A 24,741-nucleotide genomic window follows, 5' to 3' on the forward strand; every position below is an offset into this window, starting at 1 on the left:
AATAATACTACAAGAGTCACTACACCATAATTCAATACTAAATAATTCTTAAAACAAATTAGTTAGTAGAATTTCCTTAACCTAGATAAATTCTCAAGACTAGCATGAAAGACAACAATTCATTCCAATTTGTTAACAATTGGTGTAAAAACATCATCTAATAGTGATTTGACTCATAATCAAGACAATTGAATAAATAATAGTCCAATTTACATCAAGATCAACCTAGGGTTAAGGGTTAAGGATCATGCTCTTCACTTTAGGTCAAACCATCACAAATTACTATAAGCAAGTTAAATTACATGTTGATCTATCCATTATATCTTGAAGAAATCATAAACATTTCACTTCATAACATCAAATTCGTAATTGAGTGAAACCCACTTGAAAACCCAACTTTTGAAATTCATTTTAAAGGATCCCTTTCAGGAAAGAGTCTCAAAGGTGAATTAGATCTCATACCTTAACACTTGATGAAGATTTGATGGTGAAAGCGTCCCTTTCCACTCCCAAACCCCCCCCCCAGATTGTCTTCAATGGTGGCTTCCAAATAGAGAGAGAAAGAAGAGAGAAGGAAGATATTTTATTTTGGTGAGTTGTGTTTTGATTAATGAGGGTGTGGTATTTATATGGGGGGCTTAAATTAGTTAATTAATCTCCCTTTAATCCCTAAATAACCCCTAATCCCCTTAATCAATTAAATGAACCAAAATTAAAAACATGCAGGAAAACTTAACCCTCACAGATAATTTCCCGACGACGGGCCATCCGTGAGGCGACAACTGCCCCCCTTCCATCCTACAAACTCGTCGATGTGGTCAGAGACTTGTGCAGGCGAGGGATCCATCAATATGGTTAAGTGTGGGACGATGGTAAGCATTTACGCCCCGTCGATCCACACACGAGCCGTTGATGGTTTCTCGTGGTTGCACACTGCCTAGACAATGTTGCCCCCTACATGCTAGGGTCCTCCTCAAGGGAACTTGGTTGGTCCTTGGAGAGTCTTACCCGGACATTTCAATAACGAATCATGTTTAACACTTTTTATACACCCTTCCACCTAATTTCATGGATTTCCGTCTCCTAAAAGCTAGTCAAATAGGCTAAGGTATGTTGGTACCCCTTAGAACTAGTTTCCGAACGTCATGGACGCTTTGGTTCTTAAACTTCCTAAATGACCTATATTCATTAAAATAGGTCTTAAAACAGTTCTTAGACCCCATGAAACCTATGTTAGGCTCTAAGATTCGTCTTGGATTTTCAAAGTGTTACACTGTTGCTGAATGTTTTAGCGACGAAATGAAGGTCCTATCGATCCCTTTCCGAAGTGACTATCTTTGCTCAAAATATGCAATACTGTTATGGAAATATGGTATCGACAAAGTCAAGGCGAAATACATTAGGGTGAACGATGATCTTACAAGTCTTAAGGTTGTCCTCGTTCCATGGCAGATGATGAACTGATTAATGTAGAATAGTAGTTTATTTACTAACTTACATTCAAGATAAGTTTTATTGTTTTAAAAATACCTTAAGTGTTTCGGAGTATCCTTCCCAGGTCAACATTATATTTCTAAGTATACTTCTAAATTGTTTTTATGTCCATAATTTTTATGTCGCTTTTAAATTCATTTCATTACATTTTATTACGTTATTAATTTTTGTATATTATAAGTATTATACATATCACTTCAGTTTATATTACAGTAAAACTGATACAAAATTTGTACAAAATATTAAGTATATGATACAATATTGTATTCACAAATAACAAAATTTTATTTTTCACACAACATGGTACAAACTATATTTTATAAGATTGGTACAAATCATAACAGATCAATCATCATGTTTAAGATACTTAGGTGTTTCAAACATCTCAAATTGATACGGTTTAGTAAATTCAAGTCAAAGTTACAAAGATATTAAGTATCAATTGCACAATTTTGATACCAAAATTCTTTAAACTTTTTTAAGATGCTAATAAGTTTCAAGAAAATTATTATGTACATGAAACACAATTACGTCCACAAATATCAAAACTGTATATAATATATATTATTGGCAGAAAATATAACATCTGATACTCTATTATTAGTAGATACAAAATTTAGAACAAGATATTACGTATATGATATATCATTGCTTCAAATGATACCTTTTTTACATGTTGTGTCTTTTAACTTTGGCATACATCTATTGATGCTACTATTCTATCCCATACAAGATTTATAAAACAATTAAGTATTAGACACAAAATAATGTATATCAAACTAAATCTATCAAAAATTAAGAATAAAAAAATGTAGCTAGAATTGAAAAAACAACATTTTTCATTTAATGAATTATAAAATATTAACCTGAAAGTACTTCATAAAGTACCGAATTTGAGAATTAGTAGACATGAAGCATAATACTTCTTAAAAGCAAGCATCAAGAGTCTTACGGGAAGAAATTAAATGCTTGCGTCCTATTTTTCACCTTCAACACACACAATTGCACCTGTTGTTGCATCGAAATTTTGTATCTTTTCATCATTTTTATCCGATGTATTAATGTATAGTGGATAATACCGGATCCTACTTCATGTTTCTTATTTTCTATATACAATTTCTCCCTCATATCATTTTGAATACACAATTTAGACGAATTACCCGATCTTGATGCTTTTTTTCAATTCATCAATACCCAATTCAGCTGCAATTGTTGAAATAAGTTACGAATGAAAGATTTTCACCAATCACTATCACATCACTTCTTTATCGATCATATCTAACATCACTTTCTCATGATCCAGAATGCCTTAACAAGATCGAAGTATTTATTTTGAATCTTCACGAAATTGTGTTCCCAAATTGTTTGAATCAAACTTTTACTTTTTTTTTAACAACAGGAAGAAGGTTTCATAATTTGAAATTTAAAAATTATAATTCAATTAGAGGTTTATGACTTGTAGGAAGAAACGTACGCGTGATTTGTGGAAATAAATTAATTTTTATTTTTAATCCCTTATTTAACGCTTAAACTGATAATTACAACTGAATAATTTAAGTATCAGGCCATTATTAATTAAAGTATCTTCCTGCAATATTATTTACCGAGAAACACTAAAAAAAGAGATTTTTGATAATTAATGAAAGAGTAGGGATAAAAAGTAATTTCATTCTTATACTATGTGATTTTCCTAATATTTACAAAAAATAATGAAGCCTCATACAACGATTGTTGATTGAACCTTTACCATTATAAAAAATTTCCAAAGTCAATAGTGTACAAGTATTAACAAATAGGTGGAATATTTATTTTGTTATTTTCTTCCCCCAAGTATTTCAGCCCACTCAAATAGATAGGCATGTTCCATGTTTGGTATCCCCAAAAAATATTGTTTGGAAACAAATAGGGATTCATGAGTTCGAACGAATTCATTTGCTTATCCGTAGATCTTATATCTCTATTAGAAAATTACACACACACACACAAACACACACACACACACACACACACACAACACGCACGCGCACGCACGCATGTAAGCACGCGCGCGCGCACACATCTTTTCTATTAATTCTTCTATCCCAGTTGTGTCTATATTTTTACTTTCTAATTTTTCTTTAATGTTTTTATCTATCTTATTATGTAGTTGTAATAAAAGTGATATTATTATATTGTTCTGTTGTATAATAATTTGATCTGATTTTGAATATGGACTAAATTCTTTATAACTAATGGAAGGGTTATTCATTTTTCTATTAACTTTATCGCTTCTCTATGTGTTTCTGATTCTACTAAGTCCAGTATATAACTTCTTACAGCATAATAATCATAAATCGAATTTCTATTTCAAGACAAATTATATTTTACGGGACATAAGTTTGATTTTGGACTTTTGTACCTTACCAAGCATAAGTTTAATTTTAGGACTTTATGTCTTAAAAAGGTCACACTACATAATTTATGCCTAATGCACATCACTAAGTTCAGTTTATGAAATTTCAAAGGCATGAAGTTCTAAAATTGAACTTGTGTGCCAAGACCAAGTTATGTCTTACGGAGGCGTAAGTTCAGTTTTAGAATTCTCTGCCTTATAAGACATAAGTTCAATTTTAGAACTTTATGGGTTTGTTTGGTATGAAGGAAAATATTTTCCATGGAAAATATTTTCTTGGAAAAAAAGTAGATTTTGAATTTATTTTCTCATGTTTGGTTGGTGAGTAGAGAAAATTTTTTGGAAATGATTTTTAATGTTTGATTTATGATTGAAAAATGTTATTTGAGAGACATATTTTATTATTACTAGAGTAAAAAATAATTTATGAAATTACAATATTTTTTAAAAACAATTTTTATTTGAGGTGGTGGTGAGGGTGGGGTGGGGGAGGGGCAGGGGGGAGGGGGGAGGAGTGAAAAAATAAAAATTTGAATTTTATAGTGTTTTTAAAAAATAAAATTATTTTTTTGGGGGGATGGGGGTGGGTGCGGGGCTGGTCGAGGGAGGGGAGTAGGAGTTTAAAAATAAAAATTTGAAGTTGAAAATATTTTTAAAAAGAAAAATTATTATTTTGGGGAGTGGGGGGTGGCCGGTGGTGGGTGAGTGGGGGTCAAGTATCGGGTAAAAAAAATAAAATTCTTAAATGGATTTTTTTTTTAAAAAAATTATTATTTTTTCCAAAAAAATGTAATTTAAAATTGAAGGAGATCTTTGAAAAATGTTTTCCTTAATTTTTGAAAGGAAGTCATTTCGTTAATTTAGAGGAAATGAGTTAATTTGGAAAACAATTTCCAAAACTTTTGTTCCAACCAAACATGAGAAAATTCATACCAAACACACTATGTCTTAAAAGTTCATACTACTAAACTTGTACCCCAAGGAATATGTAATGCCTAAGATGAAAAAAAAATCACACATGCTATTATTTACATTTGTGTCTTTTTTTTTTTAAAAAAATAATAGCGGTAAATTTTGTCCATTGTTTTACTAATTAAAGTATTGAAGGACAAAATGAAAACCACAAATTGAAAGGGTAAAATTAAAATCCACCTCAAAATAAGACATTTTGAAAAAAAATTATTATGGATGAGGCACAACTAGTTAGCGGCGTGCATTTGGTTTTCTTTTGTTTGATTTTGCACTATACGATTTAGATTTTTTGGTTTTGGTTTTGTAAGCATGTAATTCAATCCGATTCAAAATAAATTTTGTTTGGTTTGATTTTTCTCTATTCGGTTCGACTTTTTTCGATTTGGTTATTCAGTTTTGTCAATAATTATTAAAATAACCGAAGTAATAATATTTAATCCCTTGAATATACTTTCTAATATAAATCATAAGTAAAACTTTAAGCATAATAATTATAAGTATACTTATTATAGATGTCATTTAAACATAAAATATAGTCATAATACACAAATATGTCTTTAACTTGGTCTCAGATCACATATATACCCTCCAACTTTTGATTTGTATAACTAGACAAGTAACCTTCATAAAGTTAAACATATAAACACACATGTTTTACATGACATCCTACATGATAGTTTGTGTCATACATGTAATGTCACATAGGACTCGTGTGTCTACTTGTTAAATTTTATAGGGAAACACACTTATTTTCTACCCCTTTTCGGCCTACGTGGCACTATCTTGTGGGCCCAATGTTGGTTGATTTTTTTTCAAGCTAGTGCCACGTAGGCAGAAAAATGCTAGAAAATTACTTATAAAATAAGTTCGGGGGGGGGGGGGGGGGGTAATAGGATCTTAGTATGGTATAAGTGTGTCTTTGGGATTTCGGGCATAGGTTGAGGGGATACTTGTGCATTTTCCCAATTTTATACAAGTTAAAGTGTTTACTTGTGCACAACCAAAGTTTGAGGGCGTAAATGTAAAATGAGATCAAGTTAAAGGACACATTTATGTATTATTCGTAAAATATAAATGGCCAATAAACCAAAAAGGGACAAAAGCGGTTAACTCCAACTTAATTCTAAACCTAAACAATATATATATATATATATATATATATATATATATATATATATATATATTTCATTTTTTTCAGTTTTTTTTAAAAACCGGAAACCAAACCAAACAAAGCAATTTATTAATTTAAAACTAATCCGAAAAATAAAAAATCAATCTAATTTGATTATTCAACTTAATCCGAATAGTGCATACCCCTACAACTAGTACTAGCTGTAAGAGGGGATTATTTATTGACATAATACATATGTTGGACTCTAAGGGCCCGTTTGGCCATAAATTTTTCAAATAATATTTAGAAAAAATTTGGCAAATAATGTTTGTCCATACAATTTGTCATTATTTGGCAAATATTTTTGGCAAATATCCCAAATTTCCAAATACTAGTTTTTTCTAGTATTTGGGCCAAATATCATTATTTGGGATATTTTAAAAATTAAAATTTTACCCCAATCTTTTATCTTTTACAAAAACACCCTCTCTAGTATTTGTTTGCGTTGTATTACATCATTTTTTACGTGAACACCAAAATAGTGATGAAATATTTAGTGAATATTAAATAATGATATGATTGTTGATGAAAATTATTAAAAATTGGCTTTAGGTAACAAAGTCATGTACTTTATCTACTTCACGATGTATGGAATAATTCTTGTTGCACTCACTCCAAATTACCACATTGCTTCAGTGTCATGGACATTATTTGTTATTGTTGTAACTAACATTCAATTGACTTGTAATACAAACTTTTAGTTAGTTTTGATAGTTTTTAAAACTTGTGTGTATAAATCACATTTTTCTAAAAAGGTGAAATATATTTCCCAAATTTTATAGCCAAACATATGGTGAAATTTCACTCAAATTTTTACTCAAATAATATTTGCCAAGAATATTTGGAAATCTATGGTCAAACGCTAGCTAAGATTACTTCAAATTTTAATTTTGACCTCCAAATTTCATAATGCACAAACAATCACGTTAACTATCCAACTTTTAAATAAATAAACACATGAGTCCTAGATGACACAATACACGTAGAACACCACGTAGGACAAAAATGACATGTAGGACACGTGTATCTATTTATTCAACTTTATACAAGTTTAAGTGTCTATTTGTGCACACTCAAAGTTGAAGGACATAAATGTAATTTAAAGCCAAGTTTAAGTGCATATTTATGTATTATGCCTTATTTACATTGTGTCTCATGGGAATGGTAAGATTTAACAATTGAGCCCTTCAGCCAAATTTATCCTAAATTCATTAATGCATTCATCTTCTCAAACTTTGGATCCATCACGTGCATAGCAAACATCTCTAATAGAAAATATAAGACAATATATAAACATGAACATTAACCTATGTACTCAAATTTTGAATGTGTACAAGTAAACACTCAAACTTAGAAAAAACTAAACAAGTAGACACACATGACCTATATAGTATAATACATGTAGGACGCCACATAGGACCTAAATTGTTATGTAAAATGAATGTGTCTATTTGTTTAATTTTGCACAAGTTTAACTGTTTACTTGTGCACACTTAAAGTCAATGATCATAGTTTTCAGCTGGCGCCAAGATAAGTATTATATTTATGTATTATGCCAAAATAGAACAAGGGAAATAATAATCAATAATAATACAATATGCTTTAAAATAAGCTGACCCAATAAAGGAAAGCTAGTGTTGCTATTTGTAACCTACAAAAAGAACTAACTTATAACAGAGCAGAAGTCTGTTAAATGTGAAATCTAGCAGGTCCTAAATTGCATCAGCTCCTTACCATATTAAGGCATTCAATATACAGACATCTGAATTTTGATTTACAGAAAAAAACTTCTTTGAGTTCCTAACGTAGTCGAGATGAACCAGGAATGTCACTCATCATCATTTTGAGTTCTGCCAAACAATGCAATTTCCTCCTCGGCCATCTTTTTTGCAGCCCTCTTCTGCATCCTTCTGGTTTCTCTGGCAGCTGAATCAATTTGAACTTTCTCCATTACTGTACCAAAACCGGGAACTGTCCTGTTCAGCTTGTTGTACACTCGGACACTGAGGTCGTGGAATATTTGAAACAATCTCTGTGTCGAAGGAAAAAAGTGTCAATATGTGACCTTATTGATCAAAATTAGAATGAAGAATACTCATTCTAGGACATTGCACTATAAATAACCTGTGCGAAATAGAGATCAAGCTTTTCTAAAGGTACATCAAAACTTGCCTAGTTCTAATCTAAAACTAGGAGATCAAAATCATACGAATCCACATATGACATAATGCACCAAAAAGTAGTAATATATGGACACTAACTTGTCAAAATACACACCACAAGATGACAAAAAGCCAAAAGTCAAATTCCGCAACTAACATACGAAAAAAGAAACTTGTGTTTCACAAGATCACAAAAAGGCCAAAAGTCAAATTCAGCAACCAACATGCGGAAAAAAAGAACTTTTTTTTACGTTGGGATAGAGCACTTACGATGACATTTTTATTCCATTCAGCGATATATGGAGGGCCTGTTGTGTATGAACCAAGAGGCTCGCGGTACCATTCACCACCATATGTTATTTGATCCATGGCTTGTTCAACACTTAGAACCTCCCATGGCCTCAATCCAGGAATAACCTTCTCTAGTTCATTCCTGTTTCATGCAAATGACCAGCTCAGTTATCCGAATATGAATCAACCAATAAAACTTTTGTAAAAGGACTCCAGTAGTTGATACAACTGACGATCTTCCTTTTTAACACAACTATTCTTTCGCCTTTAACTAAAGAAAATCATAAATTAAAATAGTGATATAAGGAAATTGATAGTGTTTCAGAACAGATACAATAACAATTGGTTAATGCAAAGATCAAATGATCATGCATACTTCTTCACCAACTTAGTAATAACATATGCATCAGCCTGGTGTGACCGTTTTGCTAAAGGAATCTAAACTGTTGTCTGTGAATGTCAAAATATGGATCAGCCCACTGCAATACTTTCCATGAACGAATACACATGATGTCACTGTAGACCAGAAACAGAAATATACATATCTAAATTCTAAAAGTGCCTTACATTTTTATTTTTTGGTTGACGAGCAGAATATATACCACTCTTTTCATAAAGTAAACATCCCCAAAATTCTTTAGTTATAATTTGTAAGAATGCATATCCTACAGCATACTGCAAACAAGCATTGCATTTGATAATATTGACAAATGGAGATAAAAACAGGGTTGTGAAAGGTGAGCCGCTTATCGCCTTTGGCGAGAGGTGAGGCGAGAGGCAACGTGACAAGGCTGAGGCGACAGAGGCGTCACCTTTTAAAAATAAAACAGGCCTGATTTACTAATTAAAAGGCATTATTAGGGTTTATTTGGTGTTTTGGACAAGCACAACTCTCTTCTCTCTTTGTTCTCTCCAGTTCACTTCGCGACATTCTTCTTCTTTATTCTTCGGTTCTCTGCTTCGTGAATTCATCAACTATGTTTTTAGCACTTTCTTCTTCTTCTTTCATGCTCTGTTTTGAAATTTCTGTCAGCACTCAGCAGTGTGCAGTCTTTGGTTTTTTAGAGTTCTAGTATTGCTTGTCAATTGCCTTATGAATTATTGAGTCTTTTAAGTTCTGGACTTTGGTATCTACTATCTACTAGTAGTTTTTGAATTGAAATATTTGTTAATATGTTATTTCTATTGACATTTTGGATATTTATATATGCAATTAAATATTTTAAGTTCCTGGTATTAATTGGTGCCTCAATTCAAAAAGATGAGTGCCTCGTTGCTCGCCTTGCCACAAGGCGAGGCAGACCCTTGTCGCCTATGGCCGTCCAAAACACTGGATGAGCAATAAGTTTTTGACATCAACAGTAGAAAGAAAAATGTTGCAAAATAAAACGATTCTACATACCTGAGATCTTTTGGGATATATTTGTTTGGCATGTGTTCAGCCTCCAAAATTGATGTCAGCTCTGAGCCACTAGCCAAAGAAACATGGTATAACTCGGAATCCTTACACCAGGCCAGACACCATCATTTGCTTCTAGCACAGCCAAATCACGCCTTCTACTTTCAAAGCTTCTTCCTGCATCTGCTTATATGTCTGGCTCATGTACTCTGAGAGGAACCCAAGGAGGTATACCCTTTTGTAGTTTGTGAAGGAGAGCAGTAGCAGCAGCACCTAGTCTAACTGCTCTTCATCCAAATAAATGCAAGGGATCAATCATATGACAACATGGACCTCAACGTACATGGAATGCCAGGGTTTCTAGAAAGTCTCTCTTTTCTGATGAATTTATAGTTGAAAAACTAACTATATGCAGAGTAATCTTGACATGTTGTGAGCATTATTGCAAAGACAAACCTTCCCAAGTGGCAATTGCTTTTCCCAGACCATATACCATTCCGATGGGAGCCCATTCATCCATATCCTCACCCCAAATGAAGGTGTGCTTATCAATGATTCCAGCATCCCAAGCAGTCTTAAGCTGTATGAATTCCATAGGTCCCCTCGAACGACCTAATCGATCCTTGTAGAACCACCCACCGCTCTTCATAATGACTGGAATTCAAGCATTATAACAACAGTCAGCAGTTGAAAAATAAGGATAAACAACAAAACCAACGAGTATGACAGTCTTGTTGTAACCAGCATAGCACCAGATTACCAAAGTGCAAGCTATTTAGCTTCAAATTAAACATTAAGGTAAGTCATGATGAACTGATAAACAGAAAACTAAGAATATAGCTAACACATAGCACCAGATCACTCTGAACTAACAGATAAGCTAGCTTATCATAATAAGCTAATAGAATACACGCTAGTTGGAACTATAAACAAACAGTTTGAGAGTAACAGATAAGCTACAAACCTTTTGAATAATATGTTTCACAGACAACAGTGCCATCATAGTGATTTTCCACTAGGTGCATGTCGAGAACTCCTAGGCTTTAGTTCACTTCGCCAACCAGTAGGAATTTGTATCATTTTCTTTTCTTTTTTTTGAAAATGGTAATGGTGTATTCTTCAGCATTAAAGAGATGCTGGTGACCTGTATCATTTTCTTTGCAATTATATTCACTCAGATCAAATGAGAGAATGTGTGTTTTCATCACTCCAAGATCTTCTACCAGAGGGGATTTAGCAACTTTTGCTCTACCCCCTCTCAGATATGAGGGATTTCTGACTTCACAGTGCTACCATCAAAACCTATTTATTATAACAAGAATGCTTGATAAACTAACAAGTAAACACCTTGTTTTTGTCGTCAATTACAAATGAAATCAAGAACATTGTTTCTTTAGATGCCTACTGTCCAGAAGAAATCAAACAAAGACAACATATACACTACTTAAAACTTGCAAGTATCAAAAGAGCAGAATGTCCATCAAGATGACTGAATAAATCTATATGAAAAGCAGTACCAGCAGCTAATTCAAGATAAGATCTCCAACCTATGCACCCTTACCAATTATCCCATTATTCATAATTTAAGGAGCCAGAATCCTCAGCAGTTCAAGGTGTACAAGACAAGTGAGCACAATATTTTGCCAGTAATTGGAAGAATAGCATAATCTTGACCATATTAAGTGTAGAATGAATGTAAGCAAACTTACAATCATGATATCGCTTTTCAAGCCTTTTGTATCCAATAGCCTGTGCAGCATTAATGGGCCTTCCAGGTGTGTACGGTCGCTGACGAAATCCCCAAATCCCAAAAAAGAACTGCCTTGCAAAATCCCAAAATTTATCATCTGATTCCTTCTTTGTCTTTATCGCTTTTCTAGGCATTGGCCTCCCATCCAATCCAATGACATTTGGCACTGCCTTCACATAAATCAATCTCAGTTGGGAAATTCTTGAAATAGAATGGACATAGACAGTTACCAATGTATACCAAATAATCACACCCATGATAATGTTAAAAATCTATTGTTGATGGAACTCTCTTTTTTATTTTTTAACAATTATGACTTAACAAAATAGATTTACTTTAAACATATCATAGAAAAAGAACTTCAAAAAGTGCCATATGTTACCTTTAGACACCAACAGAAGACTCTCTGTCTCTCACTTGTAAAGCTATATCACACCACAACATGCCCAATGTAGTCAACAAAGTAGGGAATGAGAAGGATAGAATGTACGTAGACCTTAACACTACCTTAGAGGTAGAGAGTCTCTTTCCTCTAGACTCTCGACTCAAGAAAAAAGCTAAATCACAATAGTCAAACATAAATTATATCATGTCGCATTTCATGTGACTGTATCATATTGCCAAAGTAAATATCAAGATAGTTGCTTTTACTTATTTGAGAAACAAAACAATACTAAAACTTCAAACTCGAAATGTTAAATGAATTAAAAAATTTAGAATTCATAATGTGGTATAAAAATTTATTACTAATGAAATTTAAGTTTCAATTCCTGCTTCACAATTTCTCCCATTACTTACAAACAAGTTCCACAACTAACAATCCTAAGCTAATTCAGGTTCACTATATGAACACATTAATTCTCAATACAATCCTAAGCTAATTCAGGTTCACTATGAGAACAAATTATCTCAATATCTAGATTGGACCTTTTTCATTCGATGCTTGATATTTGGATTCTCTAACACTACAAATTCTGCAAATTTTTCACTAACCTACAATGTAACAGCTTAAAAAAAGACTCTTCTCTCTGCTACTTCGACAGTCATTGAGCTAAGAATAAATACAAACTACACAGAATGTAATTTTCCGAATACCTGCTACAGTTTCTTATCTTCCTTTCTATATGGAGTCGAATTCTCTTGAAGCTCAAGCTCATTGATTTTATCAGCAATTTCTTCAGCTTGGAGCAAGAACTGAAATACTGGGTTTTCCCGAAACTCAGCGAACCACTTCTCATTCTCCTCAATCTCTTCCTTAGTTGGGTTCTCCTTTTTCTCAATAAAGGGATCCTCATTCATAATCCGCTCAACTTCTGGAGAATGTCTAAAGTCGGGTCGGGTCTCACACTCACAATAGAACTGGTCCAGCATTTTCCGGTAATGACCTGGTTTTTCAGGATCTGATTTGGGTTTTCTTGAAAATGGATTTGAAATAGCTGCAAAAGGTGGAAAGTGATGATGGGTTTTTAGGGAATCAAAGTGGGATAGAAGATTAATTGGTTGAAATGGTGTTGAAGGTTTATTGAACCAGTTATTGTTGAATGGATTGAAATTGAATGACGCCATGAATGAAAAAATGGAACTTTCTATATTAATATGAAGTTTAGGGTTTATGGGGTTTGAGGTTTTAGATGGATATGGAGAAACAGAGTATTTGAAAAAGATGAAGCTGTGCGGAGTGACTGAGAAGATGAGGAAGACAAGGGAGATGTGGCCGGCAATGTATCTTTGCCTATTGAAAGTCCATTAGTTTGTAAAGCCCAATATTATATATATATATATATATATATATATATATGTTATAAAACTATTAAATAAGAAGAAGCTAGAGAAGAGAGAAGAGAAGAGAAGACTTATTATTTCTCTTGATGAATGAATTTACAATGAAAAGAAGCACTCTATTTATAGGAGAAATCTAACTTGGTCCCCAAGTAGGAGGACTCTTTAATCATATCCTAAAAAGGACTCCACATGATAGACATTCACTATAATACAAATACTTTATAACACTTCCCCTGAATGTCTAATTCATAGATGATGTGCCTCGTCAAAAACCTTACTAAAAAAACTTTAAGAAAAGAAAAACTCTAGTAAAGGAAAAGAGTACACATATTTATTAATACGCATCTAGGCTGCCTCATTAAAAACCTTACAAGGAAAACCAGTGGGACAAAACCTCGTGAGGGAAAAAGAGTACAGCGTGTATTCACTCCCCCTAATTAGAACATTAATCCAGAGACTTGAATCTTCACATTCCAAGCTTGTGCACCATCTTCTTGAAAGTTGCAGTTGGTAGAGACTTGGTAAATAGATTAGCCACATTGTCACTTGAACGAATCTGTTGCACATTTATATCACCATTCTTTTGAAGTTCATGTGTATAGAAAAGCTTCGGTGAAATGTGCTTTGTTCTATCTCCTTTTATGAATCCTCCCTTAAGTTGTGCTATGCATGCTGCATTATCTTCATATAAAGTGGTGGGTATTTTATCACATTTCAAACCACATTTCTCTCGAATGAGATGTATCATAGACCTTAACCACACACATTCTCTACTTGCTTCATGAATAGCTATTATTTCAGCATGATTAGATGAAGTGGCTACGATGGACTGCTTTGTAGATCTCCAAGATATAGCAGTCCCCCCACATATAAACACATAGCCTGTTTGGGATCGAGCTTTGTGTGGATCAGATAAATATCCTGCATCAGCATAACCAATAAGATTTGGGCTACAATTAACAGAATAAAATAAGCCCATATCAGTTGTCCCTTTAAGATATCGCAAAATGTGTTTGATCTCATTCCAATGTTTCCTAGTAGGAGCAGAACTATACCTTGCTAACAAGTTAACAGCAAAAGCTATATCAGGCCTTGTAGTGTTAGCAAGATACATTAGTGCACCAATTGCACTAAGATACGATACTTCAGAACCAAGAATTTCTTCATCCTTTTCTTGAGGTCGGAATGGATCCTTATTCACATCAAGTGAACGAACAACCATCGGAGTACTTAATGGATGCGCTTCATCCATACAGAATCTTTTCAACACTTTTTCTGTGTAGGCAGATTGATGAACAAAAATACCATTTGTCAAATGCTCAATTTGCAGACCAAGACATAATTTTGTTCTTCCCAGATCTTTCATCTCAAATTCATTCTTTAAATAATCAATTGCCTTTTGAAGCTCTATTGGAGTTCCAATAAGATTTATGTCATCAACATAAATAGCAAGTACAACAAATTCCAATATTGTTTTCTTTATAAAGACACATGGACAAATTGCATCATTTGTATAACCTTCCTTACTTAAATACTCACTAAGACGGTTATACCACATGCGCCCAGATTGCTTCAAACCATATAATGATCTTTGCAATTTAATTGAATACATTTCTCGAGATTTTAAATTACACGATTTAGGCATCGCAAATCCTTCAGGAATTTTCATGTATATTTCATTATCAAGTGATCCATAAAGGTAGGACGTAACCACATCCATCAAATGCATTCCAAGTTGCTCATGGACTGTGAAACTAATGAAATAACGCAATGTTATTGCATCCATAACAGGTGAGTATGTCTCTTCATAGTCGACGCCAGGCCTTTGAGAAAATCCTTGTGCCACAAGGCGTGCTTTATACCTTTGTATTTCATTTTTCTCATTTCTTTTTCGCACAAAAATCCATTTGTAACCAACAGGTTTAATACCATTAGGTGTTTGAACTATAGGTCCAAAACTTCACGCTTGGCAAGTGAATTCAACTCTGATTGAATTGCTTCTTGCCATTTTGGCCAATCATTTCGTTGTCGACATTCTATAACAGATTGAGGTTCATGATCCTCATTATCTTGCATGATATTTGTTGCAACATTATATGCAAAGACATAATCAACCACTATTTCTGATCGAATCATATTAATTTCAACATCTTTTAAATTTATGGATAGTTCATTATTTCCTTGAGTTTCAAGTTCATTGATTCTTTCATGAATATCAGACTTATTCAAATTTTGAACTTCCATATGAGATTCTTTCATAGTGTCATCTTGACATTTAATCTTTCTTTTTCTAGGATTTTGATCCTTAGACCCCAATGGTCTACCACGCTTTAGGTGTGTTTTTGACTCATTAGCTATGACACTAGTGGATGGTCCTTTAGGGACATCAATTCGAATTGGGACATTCTCTGCAGGAATATGTGATTTAGTAATCCTTTTCAAATCTGTAAATGCGTTTGGCATTTGATTTGCAATTTTCTGCAGATGAATAATCTTTTGTACTTCTTGTTCGCAAGTAGAAGAATATGGATCAAGATGAGACAATGATAAATTTTTCCACAAAATTTCTCGTTTCATTTCACTATTCTCTCCCCCTAATTTTGGAAAAACTGTCTTATCAAACCGACAATCTGCAAATCTAGCAGTAAACATGTCTCCAGTCAATGGTTCAAGATAGCGTATAATGGAGGGTGACTCAAACCCAACATATATTCCTAACCTTCTTTGAGAGCCCATCTTAGTGCGGTTTGGTGGTGCCACAGGCATATATACAGCACTTCCAAAAATTCTTAGATGGGATATATTAGGTTCTTGACCCATAACCAATTGCAATGGAGAAACCTTATGATAACTTGTCGGTCTGAGACGAATGAGTGTTGCAGCATGCAAAATTGCATGTCCCCACACAGAAGTGGGCAACTTAGTTTTCATAAGCAATGGTCTTGCTATTAATTGCAAATGTTTAATTAATGATTCAGCGAGACCATTCTGAGTATGAACATGAGCAACGGAGTGTTCAACTCTTATCCCAATTGCTAAACAATAATCATTAAATGATTGGGATGAAAACTCTGTAGCATTATCAAGACGAATGGACTTAATCTGATTATCAGGAAAGTGTGACTTTAACCTTATTATTTGTGCCAATAATTTTGCAAATGCCAAGTTACGAGATAACAATAGGCACACATGAGACCATCTAGAAGACGCATCTATTAGAACCATAAAATATCTAAATGACCCACTAGGTGGGTGAATAGGTCCACAAATATCCCCATGTATACGTTCCAAAAACGCAAGGGACTCAATCTTAACTTTCATTGGTGATGGTCTCACAATTAAATTGCCTTGATAACAAGCAGTACAAGAAAATTCACCATTTAAAAGAACTTTTAGGTCTTTTAGTGGATGTCCATTCGAATTTTCTATAATTCGTTTCATCATTATTGACCCAGGATGTCCTAGACGATCATGCCAAAGTACAAGTGTATTGGAATCAGTAAACTTCTTATTTACTATAAAATGTGTCTTAATTGCACTAATTTTTGTCCAATACAAGCCAGAAGATAAAGCATGGAACTTTTCTATAACACATGTCTGCCCAGAGACATACTTGGTGATACCAAGATATTCAAGATTTATTTCATCCATTGATTGGATATGATAACCATTTTCACGGATATCTTTAAAACTCAACAAGTTTCTCTTAGATTTTGGAGAAAACATAGCATTATTAATGATGAGTTTAGTTCCCTTGGGCAAAATTACAATGGCTCTTCCAAAGCCCTCAATCATATTAGTACTACCAAAAATTGTAGTAACATTTATTTTTCCCATACTTAAATGAGAAAAATATTTCTTATTTTAAATATCGTAAGTGTTGTACCAGAATCAATCAAATAAATATCTTCATATTTCGATAATATGTATTTAGAATTATCCATATCTTCACATGAAATGACATACACAAAATAAATATATATTAAATATTAGTGTTGTCAATAGGGTACAATATATTCAAAGGAATAAATTAATGATTAAATATTAGAAATTGAGCCTTAATTTATTGTTTCCTCTAAGTCAAAAACGAGTTGTTTGGAAAATAAAATAAAATCATTATTTAATCCTAGTTAATAACAGACTGCATGTTTTTAACATTAGATCAAGTTAAAGACCTAATATAATACAAACACGTGATAAAGTTTAGTATTTGACTAACTCTATCATATTAGAATCATATAAATAAAACAATAAAAAATATATATTATTTTATTAAGAATTAAGGAACAAGCTAATGAATGACTAAACTAATTTAAAATACTAATATTCATGCAAACAACTATCATTACATGAAATTTATTAATAAATACTACAAAAAAAATCACTCTTCCATGTTCACAGAACCATCACCAATTAAGTGATCTATTTTTCCTTCAGGATGTGCGAAGAAATCTGCTATATCCAAGTGCGTGATGTCAACTTGATTTTCAGAGATAAAATTTGCCTCAGGATTTTTCTCTTTCTTCTTTAGTGATTCTTGATAAAGCTCAACCAAGTGTTTGGGAGTACGACAATCACGTGCATAATGACCTCTTCCACCACATCGAAAACAACCTTCCCTAGTTGCTTCACGTTTCTCATCCTTTCTTTTTTCCTTTTTATTTGATGAATGACTAATGCCAAGATTAGAATTACGTTCTTGACCATAATCACGACCACGACCATGTCCACGTCCACGACCACGTCCACGTCCACGATTAGGACCGCGACCTTTTCCACGCCTAGCATGGTGGGCGTATGCCTCATTCACTTCAGGAAGTGGTTCAGATCCAGTAGGTCGATTCTCATGATTTTTCAATAATAAATCATTATTTTGCTTGGCCACAAGAAGATGAGAAATTAGTTCAGAATACTTTTTGAAACCTTTCTCTCGATATTGTTGCTGCAAGAGCACATTCGAGGCATGGAAAGTGGAGAATGTCTTTTCCATCATATCAATCTCACTAACCGTTTCTCCACATAATTTCAATTGAGAAGTGATTCTGAACATGGCAGAATTATACTCATGTATAGACTTAAAGTCTTGTAGCCTTAGACGCATCCAATCATATCGTGTCTTTGGATGTATGACCATCTTCAAGTGGTCAAATTTTCTTTTAGGTTTTTCCACAAAACAAGTGGATCCTTAACTGTCAGATATTCGATTTTCAGAATCTCGTCAAGATGATGACGCAAGAATATCATTGCTCGTGCACAGTTTTGATTTGATGCCTTATTTTCTTCTTTTATGGTGTCTCCAAGACCCATTGCATCAAGGTGGATTTCAGCATCCAACACCCATGAGAGGTAGTTCCTGCCGGAACTTTGGAGGGCAGTGAACTCTAGTTTTGTAAGATTGGCCATTAAAATTAAAAACAAAAGAATAAATAATACCTTTATTAATTCTTCAAATCTAACCTTCACTTTTGAAAAATTAGAGTCTCGTGCTGATAACGTGTTATAAAACTATTAAATAAGAAGAAAAAGCTAGAGAGAAAAGAAGAGAAGACTTGTTATTTCTCTTGATGAATGAATTTACAATGAAGAGGAGCACTCTATTTATAGGAGAAATCTAAGTTAGTCCCCAAGTAGGAGGACTCTTTAATCATATCCTAAAAAGGACTCCACATGATAGACATTCACTTTAATACAAATACTTTATAACAATATATATATAATTATATAATTGTATTGTTAATGTAAGACATCATACAATAAACATGACTCTTAACTTGGTTTCAACGAACAAATACGTCCTTTAATTTTGAGTGTGCGCAAGTAGACACTTAAATTTGTATACAATCAAACAAGTAGACATATGTGTTCGATAAAGCATACATAGGATGTCAGGGCCCACATAGGACACAAAATTGTCATGTAGGATGAATGTGTCTATTTGTTTAATATTATACAAATTTAAGTATCTACATGTGCACACCCAAAGTTAGGTCACAGTTGTAAATTAGTGACGCCAAGTTAAGGATCATATTTATGTATTATGCTTACATAATATATCCTTTAATTTGGTCTTTTATTTTCTTCAACTTTGGGTATATAGAAGTAGACACTTAAATTTGTATAAGATTGAAGTACATATGTCTAGTACTTTATGACTTTGATTGACGATTACTCAAGAATGATATGGATATATTTTTTTCTAACACAAAATGAGGCATTCTCAATATTTGTTAAATGAAAGATGATGATTGAGAGATTGACCGAAAGAAAAGTTAAGGATATTTAAATTGACAATGAATTGAAATTTTACAACCTAAATGACTTATATATAACATAAAGGGAATAGTAAGACACCCCACTTGTGTTAGAGCACCACAATAAAATAAAAAGTGCTGTAGAAGAGCACAGAGTATAGTTTCACAACTTTTTTTGAGGTTTAGTTCAGTACACATGTTGATTATTCAAATGTAAGATTATTTGGTTGTCTTTGACTCTTTCTTATACTTATGTAATGGATGAGAATTAAAACTTGAGTCGAGGTCAAAGAAGTACATATTCCTAGGTTATGTGATCGGAGCGAAAGGTTATAGGTTGTGATGCAAATATCAAAAGATCCTGGGGTTATCTATTAGTGGGGATGTGACATGTAATGGACCTATCTCACTAGATAGTCAGAAAAAAAGGAAATAACAGAAACAGATAATGATGTCATTGATCGCCTAGAACTAGTAGTTGCAGCTCCACTAGCTCAACCAAGTAGTTCAAACGTTAAGGAAGTGCAATACATTAATCAAGATGATAGTGTTGTTGGGAAAATGCGGATAAACTCAAAAATAGATATGGTAAAAGTAATGGAAATAAATGGAAAAATAGCGACATCAAAAATTTTACGTGGAAACCCTTCTCAATAAGGGAAAAAACCACGGGCCAAGAGGAGCAACTGATATCACTATAGTAAGGAATTTTACACAGTGTAGTCACGAAATATAATACTCAAAGTGACTACTACACACTCAAAAGGAACAACAATCTTTTGGTTTTCACCTTACTAAAATATTGCTCACACTCTATTTTTCTTCATAGACTATTTTTCTTGTATAGTCTATGGAATACCTCATTTTGCTCTCAAAGTTGGTTTTCTCTCAAGTTTTGGTGTGTTATACAAATGAGTAAGAATGCTCTATTTATATAAGGATAAAATCATGCTTATGTCACTAATGACATAGGTAAATATAGCAAAGTAAAAAATGATTGCAAATCTTACCAATTTGTCAACCACCAAATCTTTTATTTTCAACTCCAATTATTATTCCTTTTTAACAATTGCTTGTAGCAATTGAATAACTAAAGTTGACTAAAAAATGGGATGGATTCAACAAATCTCCCCCTCCAGTCCCATTTAATGGAAGAAGGTATCTTCATCTTTTTTAGAGAGAGATCATACCCACAAGTTCATTGCATAACTCGAACTTGTCTTTCGGTATCGTCTTGGTCATCATATCTGCAGGATTTTCACTTGTGTGAATCTTTTTAACGTGAAATGATTCACTCTCCACTTTCTCACGAATCCAATGATATCTGATGTTGATGTGTTTTGTTCTTGCATGGTACATGGAGTTCTTGCTCAAGTCTATTGCACTCTGGTTGTCACAATAGACAATATACTCTATCTGATTCAAACCAAGCTCTTGAAGAAATCGCTTTAGCCATCTCATCTCCTTGCCGGCTTCAGTAGCCGCAATATACTCAACTTCAGTTGTAGATAGTGCAGCACACTTCTGCAACTTTGACTGCCATGATATAGTTTCTCCTGAATAAATAAATAAATATCCAGTAGTGGATTTTCTATTATCAAGGTCACCTGTCATATCAGAATTTGTATAGCCTTTAAAGATTTGATTTGATGCTCCAAAACACAAACATTCATCTGAGCTTCCTCTAAGATACCTAAGTATCCACTTCACAACTTCCCGATGCTCTTTTCCCAAATTTTTGAGAAATCTGCTGACAACACCAGCTGCATGAGCAATATCAGGTCTAGTGCACACCATTGCATACATAAGACTTCCAATGATGGAGGAATATGGAACTTTGGCCATGCTCATTTTTTCCTCCCTAACTGTAGGACACATTTTCTTGCTCAACTTCATATGACCAGCAAGAGGTGTAGTAACATGCATAGTATTTTTCATACTGAAGCGCTCCAGTACACGTTCAATGTACTTTTGCTGGGGCAAATAAATCTTTCTGTCATCCCTGAGACGAGTAATTCTCATGCCCAAAATTTGTTTGGCATAATCCAAGTCTTTCATAGAAAAAGACTTAAATAACTCCCTTTTTAGCTCGTCAATCTTGGAAGTATTATTGCCCACAATCAACATATCATCTACATACAACAAGAGGATGATAAAATCATTGTCAGTAAATTTTTGTACAAATACACACTGATCTGAAGAAGTCTTCTTATAGCCTTGCTCCTCCGTAACAGATTACTGTCTAGGAGCTTGTTTTAGGCCATACAGACTCTTTTTGAGTTTGCACACAAAATTTTCTTTACCTTCTACTTTGAAGACCTCAGGTTGTTCCATATAAATCTCTTCATCTAGGTCACCGTGAAGGAAATCCGTCTTCACATCCATCTTCTCAATCTCTAAATTAAGACTAGCATCCAAAACTAAAACTGTGCGAATCCAGGACATTTTCACAACAGGAAAAATTATTTCGTCAAATTCAATACCTTTTATTTGACCAAATCCCTTAACAACCAATCTAGCTTTGTACCTGAGCTTCAAGTTGTATTCTTCAACTTTAACTTTGAACACCCACTTGTTCATCAAAGCTCTCATGCTCTTGGGCAATTTTACCAACTCATAAGTGTGGTTCTCATGCAGAGATTTCATCTAATCTTGCATGGCTTCAATCCATTTATTCTTGTGCTCATCTTCCATGGCCACCTCATAACATTCAGGTTCTCCCTTATCGGTGAGTAACACATACTCATTGGATGAATAACGGGAGGAAGGAAACCGCTGTCTTGTGGACCTCCGAGGTAGAATATTTGATTCATCCACAACTTCATGAGCAACATGATCATCATTGTTATTATCAACATAAACATGTTTATTCGATACATGATTCTAGGCACCACCATGATTATCAAGCCCAACAACGTCATGCACACTTGTGTGAGGAACTTCATCATGATGAGCAATACCATCAAAAATTGAAGATTTTACATTCTCCGCTTTGTCAATATCTTCAATTGTTTGATTCGCCATGAAAATAATATCACGGCTTCTCACAAGTTTCTTTTCAATTGGATCATATAGCGTGTAACCAAATTCATCTAGTCCATATCCAATGAAGATGCATTGCCTTGTATTAGCATCTAACTTTGACCTCTCATCTTTCGATACATGTACAAAAGCTTTGCAACCAAATACTCTCAAATGGTTATAGGAAACATCCTTTCTGTACCAAACACTATTTTTTACATCACTTTGCAAAGCAACAGCAGGAGATAGACTAATAACATGTCCAGCGGTCAATAAAGCCTCACCCCAAAATGAGTTCGGCAACTTTGCTTCAGAAAGCAAACATCTAACTCTTTTGATCAAAGTCATGTTCATCTTCTCAGCCAAACCATTAAGCTGAGGAGTCTTAGGAGGATTCTTCTGGTGTCTAATAACTTGATGCTTGCAGTATTCGTCAAATGATCCACAATATTCACCACCATTATCAGAACGAATACATTTAAGTTTCCTTCCAGTTTTTATTTTAACTAAAGCCTGAAACTGCTTGAAGACACCTAACACTTGGTCTTTAGTCTTCAAGACATATACCCGAAGTTTTCTCGAGCAGTCATCAATGAAAGTGACAAAGTAGAGTGCACCACCGGATGTCTTTGTCTTCATTGGACCACATAAATTAGAGTGTACCAACTCAAGCAACTCTGTCTTTCTTGAAGTGGGGTAGGACTTAAAGGAAACTCTTTTTTTTACCAGCCAAGCAGTGCTCACACTATTTTAATTTAGCACTTTAGAAATTTGACAAAAACTTCTTCTTGGCTAGAAGAGTAAGTCCTTTCTCATTGGTGTGGCTAAGTCTCTTGTGCCACAACATTGAGGAGTTATTGCTCTCAACAACATTCACCATATCAACACAAGAAGATGCTGAAGTCCAGTATAGACCACGACGTTTGTTACCATGCACCACAACTAAGGAACCCTTAATGAGCTTCCATTTTCCATCACCGTTGGTACTAACATATCCTTCATCATTTAAAACACCAATAGAAATTAGGTGCAGACGAACATCAGAAGCATGTTTCACATTGTTCTAAACTAGTTTAGTTCCAACACTAGTTTCCAAATATATACCAACCACCCTAGAAACAGTCTCATTACCCATAGTCAAGGTTCCAAAATCACCAGGAGTATAGGAAGAGAAAAAATCCTTCCTTGTTGTCACATAAGATATGGCACCAGTGTTCACAATCCAACTTGACTTATCACAAGCAATATTTATCATATCCGCATCAAGGATAGTAACAAGATCTTCGGTGGTGACAGTGGCTAGGATATTTTCATTGCCATCTTTCTTAGTTTCCTCTTTGTTTTTGTTCTCCCTCTTCAATTTCCTACAGAATTTCTTTGTGTGCCCTTTCATGCCACAATGATAGCACTCAATATCCTCAAGTCTGCCTCTGGACTTGTTCCTATTTTGTTCTCTATACTGAGAACTACAATTTTTGTTTCTCCCCCTGCGTCTAGTTATCAGGACATTTGACGAAGAAGAACCTTAAGGTTTTCTTCTCATCTCTTCGTTCAAGACACTACTCTTGGAGGAATCTATAGAGATCACACCATCCGGAGCAAAATTTGACAATGAAGTTTTAAATGTTTCCCAAGAGTCTTGTAAAGAACCAAGTAGAAGCAAGCCTTCAATTTCTTCATCAAACTTGATGCCCATAGAAGATAATTGATTCATGATCCCCTGAAAATTATTTAGAGGGTCTGTCATCGGAGAACCATCATGATATTTTAAACTCAACATCTTCTTTATTAAGAACATTTTTTTACTGCCAGTATTTCGAGCATACAAACTTTCAAGATGCTCCCATAGGGTTCGAGCATGTGTCTCCCCAGAAATGTGGTTTAACACATTATCGTCGAACCATTGCCTAATGAATCCACAAACCTGTCTGTGCAACAGATTCCACTCTTCATCTATTTTACTATCAAGATTTACAGTGGTAAATATTGGTTTGTAATAGTTCTTGACATAAAGAAGATCTTCCTTTCCCCCTTCCAAATGGCATAATTAACACCA

At 33.9% G+C, this 24,741-nt stretch overlaps 1 protein-coding gene and 1 pseudogene across 1 annotated transcript; both read right to left on the reverse strand.

The window, feature by feature from the left end:
• Positions 1-7,604: 7,604 nt before the first annotated feature.
• On the reverse strand, positions 7,605-13,373 carry LOC101262549 (protein TIC 56, chloroplastic-like; annotated as a pseudogene).
• A 4,421-nt stretch (positions 13,374-17,794) lies between these two features.
• On the reverse strand, positions 17,795-18,547 carry LOC138338354 (uncharacterized). The gene has a single exon (XM_069289309.1). The coding sequence runs from the start codon at positions 18,545-18,547 to the stop codon at positions 17,795-17,797; it is 753 nt and encodes a 250-aa protein (XP_069145410.1).
• Positions 18,548-24,741: the final 6,194 nt, after the last annotated feature.

The sequence above is a fragment of the Solanum lycopersicum genome, chromosome 9 (assembly GCF_036512215.1).
Source record: "Solanum lycopersicum chromosome 9, SLM_r2.1".
NCBI lineage: Eukaryota > Viridiplantae > Streptophyta > Magnoliopsida > Solanales > Solanaceae > Solanum > Solanum lycopersicum.